Raw genomic sequence first — 21,828 nt, 5'->3', positions numbered from 1 at the left:
ATCTTAAGTTTGTGCCATTTGCTCTTTAGGCTAAACGGTGTTAAAAGTTTGCTTGATTGATTTTTGTTTCATATTTCCTCTAAATATTACAGGTTTTCAAATTAACAGCAGCTTGTTATGGAAAATCTTCAGGGAAAATCCTTTAAATATTAAATATGAATGAAGCAGAATTTTTAGAAAACCTAATCACCTACCAAATGTAACCTGTGTCTCTTCTAATTTGGGAAAGGAATCTGAAATTTTTCAGTGTTTTTCACATTAAGCTTTGCTAAGTTCATAATTTTAGATTCAATTGAAGTGTATTATTATGTCCTCTTAATTTTTTTAGTATGATAAATCTAGCCTGAAAGTTAGTATACTATCAGCCTATATTAACTTTGATATTTGGATTTCAATTTTGCTTATTACAATTTTGCTTTAAAGATTCATTTTGTTTATTTAAAGGCAATGTTATGGAGAGAAGGAGAGAAAGAGAGGGATATCTATCTTGTGGTCCATTCACAATAAGCTGTAGCAGCCAGGCTGGGCAAGACTTAACCACATGATGGTTGATCCAAACCTCTCACATGGGTGCAAGAGTCCAGCTGCACTGTCACCTGCTGCTTCCCCAGATACGTTAGCAGGGAGCTGGGCTGGAAGCAGAGCAGCCAGGACATACGCTTGTAGTCTTATGTGTGTCTTAACATCATGGACAACTTAGTCTGTTGCACCAGAACGCCAGTTCCTACAGCAATCTTTGCAGTATATTTTTCTTTGCAACTTGAGGACTATGGAAGTGGTGTGCATGCAAAAAAGTAGAAAACAAGTTCTTTTCTGTTTGCTTTGTTCTTTTTAGATTCATATAGAATTGCAGAACCCTAATTTCAGAAACAGTCCTAAGAAGTTATGTGCTAAGGAAGGTTCAATTCCGGAATGAGATTGACAGAATGCCAATTAGTATTATAAGTAACTTGAGACAAATACCTGGGCTTTCATGTTGGGTTTGAAACTGTGATAAAACATCCTCTTTACTAGCATAATGATGTTGTAATAGATAGGTAAGAAGAAACGTTGAACTGGTTTTGAGTAAAAGAATGAGAAATGATCTACAAAAATGTAAAGTGGTATATATATATATATATATATATATCTGAAATTCTGTGGCTTAGCAGATGTTTGCTAACATAAACACTGAACTCATGTCAATGAATAAATAACTGAAAGTGAAAAAACTCCTGCTCTACCTATTATTATTATTATTATCATCATCATTACTATTATTGTTTTATTAAGGTAGCTATATATTTTGTCTCCTAGGCATGGAACAGGGCAGTTGTAAGAAATATATATATCTGAATAAATATTTGGGGGATACAAAAAATATTAAGGTTATCTATGGACCTGCAGCTCGATTGAGACCATCTGATGTTCCAGATAAGTATTATTCATGTAAGTTTATCTCTGTGCTAACTTTGGCTATATAAGATTAAGTTTATCTAAATCATTATGATTCTAAACTTACAGGAATCAAAGTTTATTTTCTTTCAGTGACTGTATCTCTAGTACAAATCTTTTATACTCAGAGGTTATATAAGACTAGATGTGAACACACAAATCTGCCTACCTCTTTGTTACTTGTATCCTGATCCCATTTGTTGATCTTCACACAATTCCATCAAGTGTGTTTTACCTGTATTAGCTTCACATCTATACTAGGAAAGAATTTTAAGAGAAAGACTGAGTTACTCTTATTCACTTTAAACTAATGACATTGCATTAAGATGACTTACCTTGCTTTAGTATAATGTTTTGTTTCTAAAAGAAATACTGGCAATAAGGATAAAGTCTGTAACCAGTTAATTCCAAAGAATAGTCATTCCCAAGAACAGTAAAATTTTGTCTTTCAAAAAGAGCGGTCAAAGAAATTTCACATTCTGTCCTAATCACTTGTGGAAGATAAATTCATGGGCTATTTTTACTTTTATGTTTTAAAGATATATTTATTAATTTGAAAGGCAGAGTTACAGAGAAAGAGGGGGAGAGGGAGGGAGCAAGGGAGCAAAGGAGTGAGGGATGGAGAAAGAAAGAGACAGAGAAAGAAAGAAAGGGAGGAAGGGAGGGGAGAGAGAGAATCTGATTGGAAGTAGAGCAGCTAGAACTCTTAACTATTCCCATATTGGGTAGCAGTGTTGCAAGTGGTAGCTTCATCCACTTACACCACAAAGCCAGCCCATCCATAATATTTTAAAAAGATAACCCTTGCTTTGCAAGTCAAATCTGTTTCATAATTTTTTCATGTCTTTCATAGCCTTCAGACACAAAGAACAAATACTAATCTGTTACAATGAGCTTTGAAATGGAAAGAAATAAGTGTTATCCTACAGTTATCAGAATTAGATTATGTTAGGATTCTGCAATGAGATGTTTTAATAGATACCACTGAATCTTAATGAGGAAATACAGATTTTCCTCCGAGAAAAGTTATGCAAATATATCTACTATGACAAGGCACACTTTCAACTTGTATAATGATAAGTTTTAACTAGTTTTTTTTTTTTTTTAATTTACAAGGGTAGTACTTGGTTTTTATGGAAACCTGTGTAGAAAGTGTAGAGGCGGTAGCAGTCCCCAAGGATGGTTGGAGGAAAGTGGTTGACTTTCGGCAGCTTTTTCCTCAAGTTGGCTCCCTGGTTAAAGCAGAAATAATTACTCTACATTTATAAAAATATATTCTTTTACCTAGGTAATTTTGTTAAGCTTATGCAAAGTATAGCTGAAAGAAAATTTGGAAAGCTAGCTAGATGATTATTGATTTGTGACGTAAAATACACTAAATTCATATGCTTACTATTACAAATTCAGTGTTAAAACTATTCTGTCTTATACATTTTCTTGTGCCATTCTTTTTTGAGAATTCTGGGATTATGGATGCTAAAATTGAGCTTTAGAATAACCAGCGCTATAATACCGATTTCCTACTCTGTGTTCCTCCACTTCAAAACCCCAGTTCTCCTCTTTCCAGATATCACCTTTAAGTTAAGGATGTGTTTCCCCGCATTTTCTGTTTATATATAAAACACATATGTTTTTATTTTTATGCACTGTAATCACACTGAGTCTAGATAGGTTTATGGGATAGACAGTAGGCTACCCAGATGGCAGGGTGGATGGATGGAAGGATAAATGAATGGGCAGATGGATGGAGAGGCAAATGGTGGTTAGGCACAGATATGTGGTTGATCATTTGAATGAATGCATAGATATCCTGTAACTAGCTGTATCGCTTAAGAGAAGTAAACTGTTTCCTGGGCTCGTACGGCTGATATGTAACTATTTAAGTGGTATGTCTGAACAATATATTGGTTTTTAATATACAGAGTTTGAGTCTGACATTATTTTTGTGTCTTTTAAAATTGTAACATGCTTCACATGTTAATTTTTCTTCTTCCTCCCCTTTAGTTAATTATGAAAGTGTTGCCAGGAATCTTTCTGTGAGTATCTTTGATTTCTCATAATCTAGTTATTGTTAGTTTTATGTATTTAGAGAAAAGGTTTAGCATTCTCTTTTTCTGGTTATGATTTTACTTTACTTTTCAAACACATTTTTTTGATCAACATGTAATACTTGTATTTTTATATGGGGAACAGTGCAAAAATTTCAACATAAATACATTAGCATAAACCAGTCAAACCAGGAAGTAGCTTCTCCATTTCGTTATGTTTTTGTTGTGTTCAGAACATATCAGTTTCTCTCTTCTAGTTTTTTATGTAGCATTTAATACATTGTTGTGAATTATAGTCATACCGCTGTGTTGTGAAACATTAGAAATCATTATTCCTGTCTGACTGTTTTAAATACCTGTTCTCCAACCTCCTGCTCAGCCCCCTCTCCTTGCTAATCTCAGGTAATCAGGATTTGATGTTCAGATTTACTAGCTTTCTAAACTTCCAGAGATAAGAAATATATTATTTGTCTGTATCTTACTTAGTTTTCTTAATATAGTGATATCCAGTTTCATTCATTTTGCTATCAGTGTCAAAATTTTATTACCTTTATTGCTGAATAATATTCCATTGTTTATATATACTCTAGCTTCTCTATCCATTTATTCATTGATGGACAACTGTGTTGATTTCATAGCTTTCCAATTTGTGAATAGTACTTCAATGGACACAGAAGAACAAATATCTCTTTGATATGCAGACTTTATTTGATTATATCTAGGAGTAGGATTAGGAGTCAAATAGTTGATCTCTTTTTACTTCATTGGTTGTGCTCAATCACATTTGCAGTAGTGTATAAGGATTGTCTTTTATTTGCATTCTCATCAACGCTTATTATTTTTTAAATTTATTTTTATTTGAAAGACAGAGAGGAGAAACACTGGTTTACTCCCCAAATGGCAACAGTGGCCCAGTCTGAAGCTAGGAGCCAGGATCTTTCTCTGCGTCTCCCATGTGGTGCAGGGGCCCAAGTATTTGAGCCATCTTCTGCTACCTTCCCAGGTCATTAGCAGGGAGATGGATGAGAAGTAAAAGCAGCCGGGACTTGAACTTGTGCCCATATATGATTCCAGTGCTGCAGGCAGAGGCTTAGCTGACTACATCGTGGCACTGGCCTTGTGTTCTTTTTAATAACAGTAATTCTAACTACAGTGAGATGATACATCACCATGGTTCTGATTTGTTTTTCCCTGTAGGAAAAGCTAAGCACTTCTATTTGATGGTCATTTGTACTTCTTCTTAAAAAAGATTATTTGCTCGTTTATTTAGAGTAGTGTTTAGGTTTTGTTGTTATTGTTGAGTTTTTAAAAGTTCATTCTGTATTCTGGGTGTTGATATTTTATCAGACTTTGCAAATATTTTCTCCCATTCTGTCAGTTGTGTCTTTACTCTGTTGATTTGTTGTTTCTGATGTAAAATAATCTTTTTACCTTGATAGAATCCCATTTGTGTGACTGGTGTATATCACAGTGGAATGGGGTCTCAGTTGGGGGCATGGTGAAGTTCTAGCTACTCCTCACTCTGCTGGTGTGCCTGGAAAAGCAATGGAAGATGCTCCAAGTATTGGGCCTCAGCATCCCTGTGAGAGGCCCAGATGAAAGTTCTGGCTCCTGGCTCCTGGCTTTGGCCTGTCCCAGCCCTGGCCAGTGGTCAGAAGTGTCACCTGCATCTCTCACATGGACGCTGAAGCCCAACACCTGGAGCATCTTCTATTGCCTTTTTTATTCCTCCCACCCTCTTTTCCACTCTTGCCATTCCCCCCCATGTTGTCACAGTAGTATAATCCTTTAGTCACAGTTAAAAGTTTGATGTTTTGCTATTTACGTATATAATAACTTTGTTAGTATAGGCAAAAGTAGAAAATCTATTTAAAAACACAATCATCAGTAGTAATTTGATTAAAGTCTAGTGACTTTCCCAAGAATCCTAGGGATTTAATGCAGTGACAATTATAACTTTCTGTAATAGTTTCACCTGGCTTAGAATGTTCATATTATAAATTATACAAGTAATATTGTTGATTATTTTTCATCTTTGACTTATTGGAGAGGGCAGTGAAATATTTGTGAGCAAAAGTTCAGTCATAAAGCAATTTTTAGAGACATTATATTTAGATAATACATAACTCATATTTTTCTTTGAATGTTTTAATTTTAGTGCCGGGAACCAAATCAGCACTTCAAACCTTACCTGAAACACTTCTTACCTAAGCGCTTGCATTTTGCCAAAAGTGACAGAATTGAACCTCTAACATTCTATTTGGACTCTCAGTGGCAGCTTGCACTGTAAGTTTTGACAGTCTCCCAGACAAACTGTGTCTGACTTTAGTAAATCAAGGTGATCACTGGGCCCTTTCTCATAATGCTGTATTTGAGAACTTTATGAATATGATTCTCTTATCCTATTTACCTGAAATTTCTCAAACTTGGCCTACAATTACGTTGCCATGAAGTTTATGTATGTTAGTACCTTGAGAGGCTAATAAACAATTAGTAAGAACACTTTACAGTATTGATCAACTGCCTTCATCATACACTATTGCTTTAATTTTTCTAATTCATTGTGTTTTATTTGAAAGGCATAAAGAAAAGAGAAATATATATCTCCGCATCCACTGCTTCACTCCCCCAAATACACACAGCAGCCAGGGCCAGGGCCAGCCCATTGAGAGGAGCCAAAAATTAAATTTTGGTTTCCTATATGGGTGGAAAAAACCCAAATATGTGCACTTCCCTCCCTTCCCAAGGTGCATATTGGAAAGAGGAGCAGAACCAGGACTCAAATGCAGGCTCTCGGAAGTGGGACGTGTGTCCCAAACAGCATCTTCACTGCTGCGCCAAATGTCTGTGCTACAGTGGCTCATGTCATTCTTGTTATACCAACATTCCGCACTATATAGTGCACAGGTGATCTTTCTGTAAAGTAAAAAAAAGAAAACAGATTGTCCTTAATTATTTTCTAGGCCAGAATGGTTTAATAAAACAGTTATGTCTTCTTTATTACTGAAAATAATAGCATGGTTGTCCAGTTAAATATTGTAAAAAGACTTTATGTTACTTAATTCATATTAGGAATCCCTCAGAAAGAAAATACTGTGGAAGTGGATTTCATGGCTCTGACAATGTGTTTTCAAATATGCAAGTGAGTAAGTCTTTTATACTTTTTTAAAAGGTTAAATATGAAGAAAAATTGAAAATATTAGGTTTAAAAGCCTAGACTGTGATTTTGTGTGTGGAAAGGGAATTAGTAGAATTCTTTTCTTTGGATATCCAAGGATTTTGTTAAAATTTTACACGTATAGTTTATGAACCTGTGACTTATACTTTCTCACCTTTCTTGCACATATTTTTGTGCTCTGGTAAGTATATTGCTCCATAAAGGAAAGAAACGAGGTGAGCTAGTGACTTACTAGGTTTACTAGATGAAAAGATAAAAGATAATGTATTTTATATGTTTGCAAGGAAAGAATCTTGATTGAATTTGAACTGTAATACTGCATCAAGGTGGAGGAATCCACCAGGGGGGAGGGGAGGGGGAGAGGTAGGGGGATTCCCAAAGCCTATGAAACTGTCACATAATGCTAAATATTAATAAAAGAAAAAAAAAGATAATGTATTTAAGTTCTGGAAGAAGATAGTCACTTGCACTCACTTATATAGCATTTGAAGTTGTCAAAATACACTCAATGTAATGAGCTAATTTTATCCCTGCAGCACCATGTGAGGTGGGTGGGATAAGGATGACAACCCAATTCATAGATACAAAAGATCACAGCATCCATTCTACTCTGATTGTTATCAAGAGTTATGGTGACACTGTGAGAAATTATCCTGATGTCCTTAGAGTGTGTGTGGGCTGGGGGTGAATGCGATATCCCACAAAGTGCATTATGGATGGTGGTTTTCCCTTTATCTTTGTAAGACCACTTTTTGTGTGTACAATGCAGTTAAGATACTTTTTTGATGAACTATATACAGCTGAGACACACTGATATACTGTTACTGACTAATCTAGGCCCTCTTTGTTGGATATGGACCTGCATTCCAGCACGGCATTGAGGTTGACTCCTTTGAAAATATTGAAGTCTATAACTTAATGTGTGGTAAGTGTGAACAGATGGCTTTCTTCCCTTCCCTATGAAAGCAGAGCTAAAATACTACAAGCACGAAGCTCACGGTGACAGTTTTGTGGGAGTAACAACGATGCAAGAGAAACCCTCACATTTTCAGTGTTTGTTGCCTTGATCTCAATTCACTGAAAGACTGTATAGGCCATGCCATCCTATGCCATCTTGCCGTTTTTCTTTCTTTCACTAACGTGCACATGGGTAATGTTCAGCATTCACGATTGGGAGGTCTGTACACCTCCAGTGTGACTTAATTACAGAGCAGAGAAGCCAGAGGACAAATAGGGCAAGGGAAAGGTAGAATCTCTATCAGCAGTGGAAGGTGAATGGAGGGTAATGACAAGGTTGCAGAAATGAATGATCTATTATGTATATTCTGGATGTTTGTTCTACTTTCTCAGGTGGGATTTTGAATACCATTTTCTTTTTCTGATGATACTAAGCATTTACAAAGTCTTAAGTATGTCTAGGATATAATTGGAACCGATAAACTTCATTTAAAAATTTTTTAGAAGTCAAACTGAGATGGATTCTCTAATTTGCTTCACTTTGTTTTTAAAATTTTATTTCATTTTTAATGTTGTTTAGACTGTTGAGAAGGATGTATGCCCATGTAGGTCACTGATTAGGGTGAAGAGTGTCGAGGTATGGGAGGTAGAGGGAGGGACAAAAGTTCCCAATTTTTACAATTTTTCCCCTTTTTCTGCAGGGGCAGGGTAGAGGAGGGAGGCGACCGCTCCTTGTTGCCTAACTACATCAGCACATGGAGATGAGAAATGGTCATTTAATGTCAGAACCTACAAAATTTAAATGAGCTATTATTCTAAATCACTTAAAACAGCATCTGGCATGTAGTAATTAAATTGCTATATTGGTATTTACTATTATTATTCACATCATGAGTTTTAACTCAATGTTGGTTTTGGATTCTAAGGCTACTAAATTCTTAGCTTTGATGAGACCTTAGGGAAAATACTTTATTTCTCTACCAAATATTTAATATAGCTTAGTTATTTCAAGGATTATATATATATATATAAAAAAAGGTCTGGGGGTTGACATGCAAAATGCTTGCAACAGCTGGTTAACTATAGGAAAGTACCTCATGTATATTAATATTTCTGATAAGAACAACACAGCCATAAATACTATAATACCCAAGAGAATTTTGTAATTTTTATATACATTTATTTAAAAAATCTCAGTGGAAATTTGCTATTTATTCCGTTTTTAAATTAAGCAATATTTACTGTTGTTGAAATTATACAGATTTACTGAATTTGACCCCAGCCCCTAATAATGGGACTCATGGAAGTCTTAACCACCTTCTCAAGAATCCTGTTTATACCCCAAAACATCCCAAAGAAGTTCAGCCCTTGGTCCAGTGCCCCTTCACAGGGTTGTCCACAGATGGCCTTGGCTGCTCGTGCAACCACTCGGTAAGTATCGTTGCAGCGTTCAACCCAGCACCTGGTTCTCCAGAACACGTGACAGAGAACTACAGTCGTCCTTTAATGTCATGGGGATTGATTTCAGGACCCTCGTGAACATCAAAATCCTTGATGCCCAGGTTTCTTAAATAAAGTGTCATTGTGTTTACATATGATAACCTAAACATATCCTCACATGTGCTTGAATCATCTGTAAGCTATTCCCAATACCCCAAGCAATGTAAATGTCAGCTAAATGGCTGATGCATTGTATTGGTTAGCAAGTAATGACAAGAAATGAAGTCTGTACGTATTCAGGATAAATGAATTTTTTTCCTTTCATGGATTTCCTCCCATGCTTAGATGAATCTGCTGGTAGAAAAGGCAGGGATGTCCAGGGCCATCTGAAAGTTATGTCACATAAGGTTTATGAGTGAGGACAAACATGTTCACTTTTAATTCTAGGGACCCATGTCGGCATTTTATTAATAAAATTCCCTCATTCTCAGCTCTGCTTTTTTTTTGCATTTAAAAATATTTTCTTTTGTTTCATTATATAGTTCCATAGTCACTGGGGTTGCCTGTGTCCTTCTCCAAGGTCCCTCCGCTTCACTGCATTGATTTCCCCTTTAGTTTTACAATGGATATCCTTAAAAAACAGTCACAAGTCCATCACGCTGTTATTGAAGTATTTCCCAACAGTGTAGGCATGGACATTGGCAGAGAGTCCATCGTCTTACTATTAGGATGTATTCAGTTTTTTCACTGGGATTCCATCTTTGGTGTATGCATAGTGACATACAACAAGTACTATGTCTCCATAGCTGAACATATCAGTCCCTGCTACACTTCCATTACATATCCCCTAAAACACAGAACCAGTGAGCACAGTCCACAACAGGGTGAATATCAGCTCTGTTTTTATCCCTTGGTGCTGCGGCTTGACCTGAGCGCAGCTGGGGAGCAGTCAGTGCAACCTGTAGGAGTTGGGAATCGTGGCATCCGTGCTGTGATCCTAGCAGGCAGGGCTCGGACACACAGGCAACCCAGTAAGCGTTCCTTCTCTAAAATACAGCCCAAGCTATTTCAAATTTAGGGAGAAAAAATGTGGTATCAAATTAATATGTGACACAGATCCTTTCTTATTCCTGCCTTAATAGTTGTCAGTGACTTAATGATCACTGTTGAGTAACTGTTATCTTATAGTGTGGTAAGAAAATAAAAATATTTGACAAGTTATGAGCAAAATCGATAGCATTCATAAAGTTAGCGATTTGGGGAATAGTTTATTTTATGCTTCATGCTTTCCATTTCATTTGAGAGTTGATTTAGGCTTGTAGGAATACTTTTGGACTAGATGTAAGATTATAAAGCAGTGCTTATATTCTGTTTTCACTGTGTTAGGCTTATGCTAACCGTTTGTTGTTTTACAGCTGTCATTTGACTTTTATCTTCCTGGCCAAAACCCAATAAATTTCATGTATGCAAGACTATTGTAAATTTTTTCTTTGTTCCTTATTGGGTTACTTGAGATGTTAAAAGTTTTATGATATGAAATTAAAGCATTTCTTTTCAGTCCTTAAAAACAGTTTTTAAAATTTTTCTAGATTATGCCAATTGTGGATTTTCAAACCCAGCTTAATCTGACCACAGCAGAAGGTAAATAGTTTTATTCTCCAGCTTGTGATGTAGCGACTTTTTTCCCCCTCACAGTGTAAGCCGCAGAGACTTGGTTTGGTGACGTTATATGAGAATATCAATGAAAGGAAATAATGGTGGTCTCCTGATGAAGCATGGAGATTTCTTTGCTTAACAGTCTAGACTGTTACTCATAGAAAGGGGCGAGAATTTTACAGTGGAAATAGTTTCTCATATATTTAGTGGAAGTTGAGTCATTCTTTAGGAACATCATTGGAAATGTTTTGAGGTTTGCAAGATTTTTCTAGGTGTGTTGAAGAGCCTTTGATTTTTATTTAAAATGCCGCAGTCCATGTCTCCCTGTCTCACCAGATTCTGAGTTGCTTACAAAATAGTGTAAAGTAGTTTACTTATCTCGAGATATGCCTTTGTAACTTTTGAATATGATTTAGAATATATAGAGGTGAAAGTCTTTTCTTCTGACTTAAATGCTCAGAGTTGCTTTTATATAATCTCCGATCCTTCATTTATTGGGCTCACGTTTTTTCTCCCTACTGCAAATGAAGAGATAAATGATACATTAATTCTGTCTTTAGCTTGTTCGTAAAATCTCATGTCAGGGTTGGGATGAGAAGCGTCTTTGTTAGCCCTGAAATGACAAAGTACTCTGGGAAAGAACTTTCAGTACTGAGAAAGGCTGGATTTCACTGTTTGTAACTGTTAAAGAACTGTATGTTCATGGAAGAAAAAAAAAGTATCCCATATGAGGAGCTGTTTCCTCACCTGTGAAACAATTTTAAAGCCTTAACTCATAGGGAGATGTTAAAATTAACTAGATGATATATATAAAGACCTTTAAAATGCACTTGTTATTTGGAAAAATTATTGTAGACCTTTTCATCATGTGTTAGCTTCAGAATTTCAGTTTTGTGCTTTTCTTTTTCAAATACACATGTTATCCACAAAACTTGCTCTCTGGAATATGTCTTGAAGAATAGCTAATGTTAAAGAATTTTTAATGACATAATTTCTTAAGTAACTGAAATTTTTGCAATTTCGGGATTGTCCTTACGTGACATTCTGTTATCAGATTATTCCTTCAGGATCTTTACTGATGAAAATTGTAGTGAACACTGTTTTGTTAATTGTGTATGGTTTAGATCTCTGTAGCTAGCTTTGGTTTTCTGTATAGTTGAAAATATTCAATGCCATTCTACAAAAGGATTAGATGATATACCATCATCTGTTGTCTGCCGATCTTTAAGTGCTGATTTCGCTTTCCCCCATGACACCAGAGAAGAGTATCAATCGTGCAAGTTTACCCTATGGCAGACCCAGGGTTCTTCAGAAAAAAACCAGTGTCTGTCTGCTTTACCAGCACCAGTTTGTGAGTGGATACAGCCACAATATCCTCATGCCTCTTTGGACCTCCTACACCATCAGCAGAAATGCAAGTATTTGTCACCTCTTTTGCCATGTGCAGCTTTTACAAAGTATCACACGGCAGATCACTGAAAGCACGCTTTCTCACTGAGCGTCTTGGTTCTGTGTTGATTCACCAATTAGAGGAGGACAGAACAGAGTCTGAAACATTCAGTGCTGCTTCTAGCTCTACCTGCCAAGCCATGTAACTATGAAACTCAGGCAGAGCAAATATCTTCTCTGAAGGGGGAAAGGGGATAAGGGAAAGGGTAAAGTGGTGTGGGAGTTTCTCTTTTTTTTTTTTTTCAGAATTTCATGACATAAATTTTGCAGTCAACCACCGGGATTCATGTCTCAGTATGTAGTTGTATGAGCACAAAGGTTTTCCTCAGCCCACATCTCAGGGGTGCCTGACCTATGGGAAAACCATTGAAGCTCAGCACCAGCATGATGAAGTTGCCATGGCCAGGCAGATCCCCCAGCTTGAACTAAGGGGAGGCCAGACCCTGTCCACCACTGAGACTGCAGGTGGAGGTGGAGAATGGGGGAATGGGGTGGTAGAGGGTCTCCCTTGTGAGGAGTGAGGCAGATATCCCAGGAGTTTACTCATCTAGCTTCCTTGTTCTGGCCCCCAAGGGCTGTGATGGGAAGACACATGGTGAATGAGAGAGAGAGGAATAGGAGACTTAGATCTCTTAAGGAATTAAAGTTTTCAATTGATCTGACCAGATTTTCAGAAAACAAAGTTACTGGCAAGTTATAAGATGCTCCACAGAGGTAGAAAAGAGAATTTAAGTCAGCTCAGCTGAGGAGAGCAGTTATATTTGAAAAATAAAGTGAATATCAATATCCATAGAGACTAAATAACAAATGGCAGGACTATGTGTTCAAATATGAATCTGTGTGTTAAATGTATGGATGCTATGCATGCATATACATATAGTTGTATAATGTTTCTTAAACTTGAATTTCACAGTTTTTAATGGCTGCCTTTAAATACTGTGAAAGGCTTTTGCTTGACTTTGTAGTATGGAGCAGTCTACCATATGTTTTGTAGAACCATGATACTAGTTGCTGCTTAATTAATACCTTAATTATGGTGTTTTTTGGTTTTTGTCTGGGTTTTCATTTCGTACTGCATGAATCTACATCATTACTGCTCCTGAGGTTTTACATTGCTGCTCTGTGGCTGTCCTCACTTCCCACAGCAACTTTTGGCTGAGTAGTTGGGTGTGGTAGACATTTAGGTAAACTACAAATGTCAGCATTTTACTACCTAGAAGCTTAAAATTGTCTGAAAACATTACACACAAAATTAGTATTCCCAAACAGGAAAATACGTGCATGTGGATGATACACAGGATCCTGAAAGTTGTAAAGAACTTTCGCATTTTAGATCATCGTTGAATACATGAGTAGAAAATGGGGAAAGAGTGATGATTATGAACAGGCAACTGGAGCATCATGACTTCATGATGTTATTCACCTGTCAGTGTGCAAGGGCACGGCTTATGCCGGTTCCTGACGGTTCTTTCCATTTTGTTCTTCAGGACAGTTTCTCTACGAAAGACTTTTCCAATTGTCTCTACCAGGATCTTCGGATTTCTCTCAGTCCTGTCCATAATTGTTCATTGTATAAAAATAATGCTAAGCTGAGTTATGGGTTCCTGTCCCCACCACGTATGTATCTTCCTCCTTGTTCCTGCCTTTCTTTCTGCTCTTTTTCATTATTTTCTTGTTTATGAATCTGTAATACATTATGAGGGAAAGGACATCTTGATTGGTAAGATTGAGAATGAGAAAGCTATCTGTTGAACAGTTTAAAGCATCTGTTCTTGAATTTAACAAGACTTTATTATTCATAAGATTTAGCTGAAAGCAGGAGTGGGAGAGAAGAGGGAGAAAAGATGTTATATTTGCTGATTTACTTCTCAAATTCCTACATAGCCAGAGCTGGGCTATGTTGAATTTTGGAGCCTGGAACTCGTTCCTTGTCTCCCATGTGAATGGAAGAGATCCAAGTACTTGAGCCATCCTCCACTACCCTCTCAGGCACATTAGCAAGAGGCTGGATTGGAAGCACAACAGCCAGAACTCAAACCAGCACTCTAGTTTGGGACGTGGACATCCCAGGCAGTAGTTTTAACCCCACTGTGCAACACTGCCAGCCCTTATAAAGCTTCATTTTGTCTTTAATTGGAAGATAGTGACAGTGCAGATATTGAATGTGACAGTATTTTCTCTTATCTCCTTCTTTTAAACAGAATTTGAGAAAGTCAGTGAACTAGAAGGAGTTTCAGTGTCCCTAGGAATAATTTGTAATTTTGTTGTTTAAAGGAAAATGTGGTTTATTCCAAAATTAGGTGAAGGTGGAGTTTAACATTCACTTGCTTTTTCACTGGCCCAAGCCCTCTGGGGGTTGGTGTTTTTGAAGATAAGTATTCTGTTTTTGAAATGACAAATCAAAATGCTAATGAGAAGACTTTTGGGGCCAACCATAGAGTAATTGGGAGACTCTAGGTGCTGAAATATCCTGTGCATCCAGTCCATACCCCAGCGTCAGTGTCTCAAGTCAGAACTTGGTGATTGCCTTATGAAAATAGACCAGGTCCAAGCCTGAAAATTATACAAAGAAGCCTTGTACAGTGTCTTGAAACAGACATCCTATGATTTGGGGTGGGGTGAGGTGGGGTGGCAAAGAGTGTTGCTTTGAAGCCAGATGTTTTAATTTTTCTTCTCTGTAAAAAAAGTTTAAGCACAGAAAACTGTCAACACAGTATACTTTAGTTTGAAGTGAGCTAAATAATGTTTGTTTAGTTTGGGTCCTTATAAAACTTTTTGCTTACTTGACAAATATTTCTTGAAAAAGGAACTGTTTTATGCTTTATTTTTTACAAGACTTGACCAAATCTGTTACATTTTTGCTTGACTCAGTACTGGGGAAATTTTACAATTTAAGATTATAATAAGCTAATTTTAAAAAATATTCCTCTGAGTCTGAAAAACTATAATCTTGAATTCCATTTAAGAGGAATGAAAAGATTCTTTTTCCTTTGTAGAACTAAATAAAGATTCAAGTCAAATATATTCTGAAGCTTTGCTTACCTCTAATATAGTTCCAATGTACCAGAGCTTTCAAGGTAAAAACTTTTTAACTCTATGTTGTATAATTTCAGTACACTTAGATGTATTTTATATGGGAAGGGCATATAGCTTAAATTAAATTACTATGATTAGATACATTCATAAAAATTTTTTTAACTTTGGGAATAATTGTATGCAATATGTTGTGCAGATATTAGACTTACATATTCCAGTATCTATTCTACCATGTACTTAAATATTTATCACCTTTTTTGGTGTAAAAATACATATATTCTTCCAAAAGTTATCCAGTTAATGCAATTTATTAGCTTTAGTAAATATTCACCCGAACTTTCAGCATCTTTTCTCTTTAACTGTATGCAAGTTCCTTGTAATTTTTATATTCTTTAAAATGAATAGATTTTCTATCATCATTACTACACTATTTATTTATTCAGAAACAATTATACATTTATAATTAAGCTGATACGAATGATATCAAAATATAGAACCTATGAAGATATTTTTATTTTAATTTATATCCTAGAATACCTGCTTTTCAGAGGGAAAGTTCCGATGTTAACAGTCAATATGAATACTTTGTGTTTGTGTTTATTTAATTAATGATGTTATTTAATTACAAGTTCATATGACATGTACGTTCAGGGATGCCCTAAGGAGAGCTGATCTCATTGTTGGCCTGTGAGTCCTGCCTAATGCCAAACTGAGCAGTGCGTTTTAGCTTCCCTTTAAGACTGAAGCCGAACTTGAACTTGCCTTTAGTTACTATAAATGCTGGTCTGGAGTCATGGTGTTTCTTTGTTTCACATGGCAGCATGGCACCTTGCTGATTTGAACCCCTCTCTCTTCCTCGTGATAGTGATATGGCGCTACCTTCATGACATTCTTTTGAGGAGGTATGCTGAGGAGAGGAATGGCGTCAATGTGGTCAGCGGGCCCGTGTTCGACTCTGATTATGATGGACGTTATGACTTCGCCGAGGCTTTGAGGAAGTAAGCATTTCACTTCCCTTAAAAGCAGCTATCAAATGGGATTATCATCAGATTGAGTCAGCAGAACTTTCCATCTGAACTCTAAACTACACACACACACACACACACACACACACACACACACACTCAAGAGACAGGAAGGGAGAGAAAGAGAGGAAAGCAAAGGGAAAGAGAGAGCACAGCCCCGTCTGATGGTTCTTACCTCCAGTGCTTGCAGTAACCATGGCTAGCCACAGCCATAGTTAGCTTCTGGAAACTTAATGCAGGTTTCCCACATGAATGACAGGAACCTGATTAACCTGAGGCATTACCATTGCTTCTCAGAGTCTACACTGGCTGGTGCTGGACGTTGGACCCAGAGGGTTCAATGTGGTATGCCAGTGTTTCGCTTTCTCTTAATCATTGTATTGATCAGAAGATGAACAACTATTTGGTATGACTAGAAATGCTGAGTCAAGCCAAGAAAAGGGTTATGAAATTAGGGCTTCAAATGTTCTGGCCATGGATTAATGTGATGCTGGTTTTGTAAAAGGAAGTGGGGAAACAATTTAGGAACTGCTTGGTAGTTACTAAAACAGTCATTTAAGATTTGTCTAAATGATTTTGCTCTTAAGGCTATGAGAAGATCGAGAACTTCTCCATCCTTCCCTCTCCTCTTCTACCCTTCCCTCTCCTCCCCTACCCTTCCCTACTCTTCTGTATCCGTTCAGGCTCACTTGGAGTGAGTTAGACGCACAGAATTCTTTGATCCACTGATTCTTCCCAAGTGGCCACAATGGCTGGGGTTTCAAAGCTAAAGTCGGTAGCTTGGAACTTCCTCCAGATCTGTCACCTGGTTGGCACTTGGACCGTTATCTGCTTCCTTCAGAAGTGCATCAGCAGGGAGCTGGATTAGAAGCAGAGCCGCTAGGACATGAACAAGCACTCCAGTATGGGATAAGGCTTGACAAACATTGTTTTAACCAGCTGTGTCACAATACTGGCCCTTGGGATGAATGAAGGTATCAGCACAACATATTAAAATGTATGCAATACCATCAAGGCAGTGGTAAGAAGAAAGCTTGTTGCAATAAGAACCTACGTGAAAAAAAAAAACAATGAGATAGGAAGCAAGCAGACAAGCTAACTATAAACCTAAAAGTACATACACATATACTTATGTACACGAGTACACACATCTGTTCTCATACATGAACTATAGAATGTCGACTAGCATATGAGGAAGTGAAGATAAGTTGCAGCATACATCTGTACTCCTGTATAAAAGGAGGACTCCCAATGAAACAGTGAAATTTATCTCGACAATATGATACGGGATTTTCTACATTTGTCTATACCTACAATGCCAATAATACACTTGAACAGGAAAAAAAAAAAAAAAAAAAATGTTCTACTGAAATGTTCATTAGAATGAAGAGGCCCATCTTTTCTTAAGGTGAATATTGGCAAATTTTTACAGAAACAGCAGAATAATACGCAATCAAGAAATCCTGATTCCAACTCACTTCTTTATTGTGATAACAAGTTGTAAGGACACGTCCCAGACTCCGCTGCAGTGTGACAGCTTGGATCCCCTAGCGTTCATCGTGCCCCACCGGCCTGATAACAGTGAGAGCTGTGTGGTAAGTAGCCTTTGTTAATTCACTAGTATTCAAAGTGAAAACATTTGTTTGTGGGTCTTTGTTAATTAACTACTATTTTGAAAGTGCAAACATTTGTCTGTGTTTCTTACATCTTATATATTATTTTGAGAGAAAACACAACTCCTGAATATATGCAGTGGATGGAATTATATAATTTTAAATGTTATGCTCTAAGGTGACATGTCTTTGAATGTGTATGTTAAAGACATTAGAATCATATTGGAATCAAGCATGATATGACATAACCACTAAATTTCAAGTTTATTTGAAGTATGAATTTTCTCTTATTTCAAAACTGGATTTATAATTCACAATGTTAGCACTGAACCAAATTAGTTGTAAAGTTTTTGATTAGACAATATTTCAGGTTCATTTTCTTGTCATTTTATTAGAAAAATCTTGTTTCTTGTTGTAAACTGTAAGATTCTAAATTAAAGATCTGAAATGAAGACTGTTAGCAATGTTTAAGTCTTTCCTTAAGGGGAACCAAAATGTTTTTCGTTCAGAGTACTTCCTATGTGGCCTAGTTTAGTTCTCCGCTTGGCCCCAGCTGAAATTACACTAAGTGTATCTAGACTTGAGTTGACAAAAAACATTTGGCTCTCAGACCAGTCTCAGTGGTTGGATGGTGGACCTGGAGTTGTGTGGCCCACAGGATTCTGAGGCCTACCCTGAGCTTGGCAGGAGAGTGGAACATGGGCTCACTCATTCATCACTTGTTCAATTCAGCTGTTCGTTCTCTTACCAAATACCTTGGGCAGTGGGGCCATGGCAGTGAGCAGCCCAGTGAACGCACCCCTGAATACAGGTGTGCAGAGTGGAATACACTGGTCTGCTTCCCCCTTCCTAATCTGGTAGCTGAGGTGTTATCATTAGAGTAGTGAAGATACGTCTCACCCTTTTGTATATCTGTAACTTTCAGAATGGCTTGACTCTTCCTCGTAGAGTACATTTCTCATGAGTTTTTTTTTTTTTTCCTTTTTCTTCAGAATTAAATACAGAGTAGTAGGACATTGAAACCCTGGACTTAAGGTTTTGACCTGTTCAGATGCCTAATGATGATCTAACTCTCATGAAAGGAGTGTGGACACTCCTCGGCAATACAAATGTTCCTTATTTCATTATCTTCCTTTCTTTAGAGATTAAATTGCATTAAGTTTGTCAGTTAAAGATGTGTTTTGTGGCAAAAAGAACCCCCATTATAGTGACTTACACAAGTTAGCTGTTCCTTGTGTGACAGTGTGGCAGGACATGGTTACTCTGAGCCAGGGACTTGGGTGGGCAGCCTGACCTTTCCTGTTTTGCTTCTCCACCACTCTTACCATGTGGCTTTGGCACACAGGGTTAATGCCACTTTTGCATCTCCAGATATCATGTCTGAATCTTGTGCCCCATCCAGAAAAAGAAGGTAACAATGGACTCCTTCTTAAATGTCATTGACTAAATGATACTGAGTGTTGTGGGTTGGGCGGTGATTCTCTTTCCAACTTGAGTTTTCCAATGCTGTTATACCACTCTCTTAAGTGAAATACTTTTCCTCAAATTCTATAATGGTAGTGCATGTAGATGATATTATGTGTTGGACTTGAACCAGAGAGGATCATTTTAAGTTACATTATACATGTAGATCCTTGCTGTTCTCTCTCTGAGGTGGTTCCTGAGGATTATTTGGTTATCAGCCAGAGAGAACAGATGCCTTGATGGTTGGGACAGATGACAAGCATCCACTGATCGGATTGTCCTCTGAGTCAAGACTGGTTCCTTAGCGCCAGAGCATGAATTTCTGTAGAGAGACTGGGTATGGGATTTGGGGCAATTACAGGCTAGTGGGACATCCAGGTAGTTTGTTTCATTTGTGAAATACGCTCAGTTAACAGTGCCCAAAGGGAGCATGAGCATTTTTTTTGGAAGGATATCCTTAAATTACATTCATAATCTACCAGTTAGTGGATCCTTTGTTTATGTGATATCTTCCAGGATTCATTTTCAGAAAGACTTACATTAACATATGGAATTTTGATTTCTAGTTCTATTACAGGCTTCAGGTATTATTTCTACTTCTACTTGCCAGTGTATATGCCTTTAGTTCTTTTTGGGTCTCCTGTCATCTTATATTTGACCCCTTACCAAAATTGAAGACATATTTTACCATTTCTCCCCACCCCATTTTTTGTGCAGTCATGTAGATAACATATTCTTGCAGAACTAGTGTTGTATAGCACGTTTACATGAATCATGGCATTTTATTTGATCCTCAGAACAATCCTATATGGATAAAGGAATAGGATTCAATGTTAAATAACCTGCCTTAGTTTCATTGGTAGCATAGTAGAGAGGTATATTTTGAGTCCATTTCTTCATGTTAATTCTCATATTCTTTCTCCTGTGGCTGAGTGTTTTTCTGTTTTCCAATATTTTTAACTCCACTCTATTGAAGTTTCTTGCACCTGTACAATCTATAAGTCTATCTATGTATAGGAGTGTGTGTGTGTGTGTGTATGCTTTCTTTTCTCCAGATTTGATACATGTAAGTAAACACATACACTCACACGCACACGCGCGCACACACACACGGATGGCAGGGATTGTGCATGACAAGTCTTGTGCAGCAAAATGTGATGACTACTTACACCAAGGAGATGGAGAGCTCAACAAGATGATGGATTTAGTGTTCTCTGGTGACATTTCTTCTTCTTTATTTCCCATCCTCATAGCATGGGAAGCGTGACTCCTCCTGGATTGAAGAGTTGCTAATGATGCACAGAGCTCGGATCATGGATGTTGAACATATCACTGGACTCAGCTTCTATCAAGAAAGAAAAGAGCCAGTTTCAGACATTTTAAAACTGAAAACACATTTGCCAGCCATCAGCCAAGAAGACTGAAATTTTTTTGTTACTTCAAAAATATACTGTAAATCATTTTAAGAGAACTTTCTATTTTATACAGTCCTCTGTCCACACTATTGCATTGCTTGGGAACTGTTACCATCCTTAAAACCGGGAGCCCTCTGAAATATGACACCTCAGGGAAACTTGTGACTCAATACCGCAATAGGAGAATGTTGCTACTGGGTCTCACACATATTTGAATACGTTGTTCAAGTTCTGGGGAATAAAGACAGAGCGTACCAAAACTACTTTTCTACTTCTGAAAAGGGAGAAGCAGCCATGAACATCATCTGGACACTGGATACTTGGATATTGTTGGTAATAAGTCTGTGGTGTTGAGAAACATTAGGCTAATTAATAGAATTCAGATAGTTCATGGAGTTAGTATCTTACAAGCAAATGATGTTTTATTTACCTATTTTACTTTTAATAATTATGAAAAAAGACAAGAAAGAAAGGTAAAGGAGACTTAAATATTCTAGACTCTTGTTTTACCTTCTCTATATATTCACTCAAAACCAAATTATTACTCCTATGCAACTTTTTAAAACTGTGATTGGATTTTTCTAGTTTTAATATCTCTGAAGAGTTAAATTTGAGGAGACTGTGAGTTGAATGTATTTAGTATAAAAGTTTACATTTGCACAAAAGGAAAAGCCTTTCTATCCCTCATATTAGTAATTAACATAGATTTAAAATATCTCAATCCTAGAGTTATTTCTCGACAGATAAAATTGTTTCAAAAAATTTACCAGCCATGGTTAGGTGGCAGTTTCCATTGAGACGGTACAAATGTTTTCCCTCTGTGCATGTAAATGATGCCAGCCACGGCACAGCTATCCTGAGCTGAGATACTCATTTTGAAGTCCTTTTAAGAGCTCATACTGCTTTTCATTCATCTTTTCTATGAATATGACAATGAGACAATAAACCCACTTTGTTGTGTACCCTCTCATTCCGGACTGTGAGTCTTCAAAGGCTATATTGATTTTCAGACTATCTGGGTCCAGTTTATCTATGACACTAGTGCACAAATGATTTTTTAATGTCTCGTTTGATGATCCTTGTTCAGCAGCCTAAGGCCCAATCACAGACATT

At 37.0% G+C, this 21,828-nt stretch overlaps 1 protein-coding gene across 1 annotated transcript in view; it reads left to right on the top strand.

The window, feature by feature from the left end:
- ENPP1 (ectonucleotide pyrophosphatase/phosphodiesterase 1) overlaps window positions 1–21,324 on the top strand; it is a 75,168-nt gene extending 53,844 nt beyond the window's left edge. The window contains exons 13-25 of the mRNA XM_058674032.1: window positions 1,297–1,428; window positions 3,439–3,470; window positions 5,641–5,768; window positions 6,555–6,624; window positions 7,498–7,585; window positions 8,879–9,048; window positions 10,647–10,698; window positions 11,973–12,127; window positions 13,650–13,779; window positions 15,159–15,239; window positions 16,064–16,196; window positions 17,656–17,818; window positions 20,554–21,324. Coding sequence (XP_058530015.1) covers window positions 1,297–1,428; window positions 3,439–3,470; window positions 5,641–5,768; window positions 6,555–6,624; window positions 7,498–7,585; window positions 8,879–9,048; window positions 10,647–10,698; window positions 11,973–12,127; window positions 13,650–13,779; window positions 15,159–15,239; window positions 16,064–16,196; window positions 17,656–17,818; window positions 20,554–20,724 — 1,505 coding nt within the window. The 3' untranslated portion in view covers window positions 20,725–21,324. The remainder of the gene's footprint in view (window positions 1–1,296; window positions 1,429–3,438; window positions 3,471–5,640; window positions 5,769–6,554; window positions 6,625–7,497; window positions 7,586–8,878; window positions 9,049–10,646; window positions 10,699–11,972; window positions 12,128–13,649; window positions 13,780–15,158; window positions 15,240–16,063; window positions 16,197–17,655; window positions 17,819–20,553) is intronic.
- The last annotated feature ends 504 nt before the right edge of the window (window positions 21,325–21,828 follow it).

Source organism: Ochotona princeps, chromosome 1 (genome assembly GCF_030435755.1).
Source record: "Ochotona princeps isolate mOchPri1 chromosome 1, mOchPri1.hap1, whole genome shotgun sequence".
Lineage (NCBI taxonomy): Eukaryota > Metazoa > Chordata > Mammalia > Lagomorpha > Ochotonidae > Ochotona > Ochotona princeps.
This window is presented reverse-complemented; position numbering and strand designations above follow the sequence as displayed.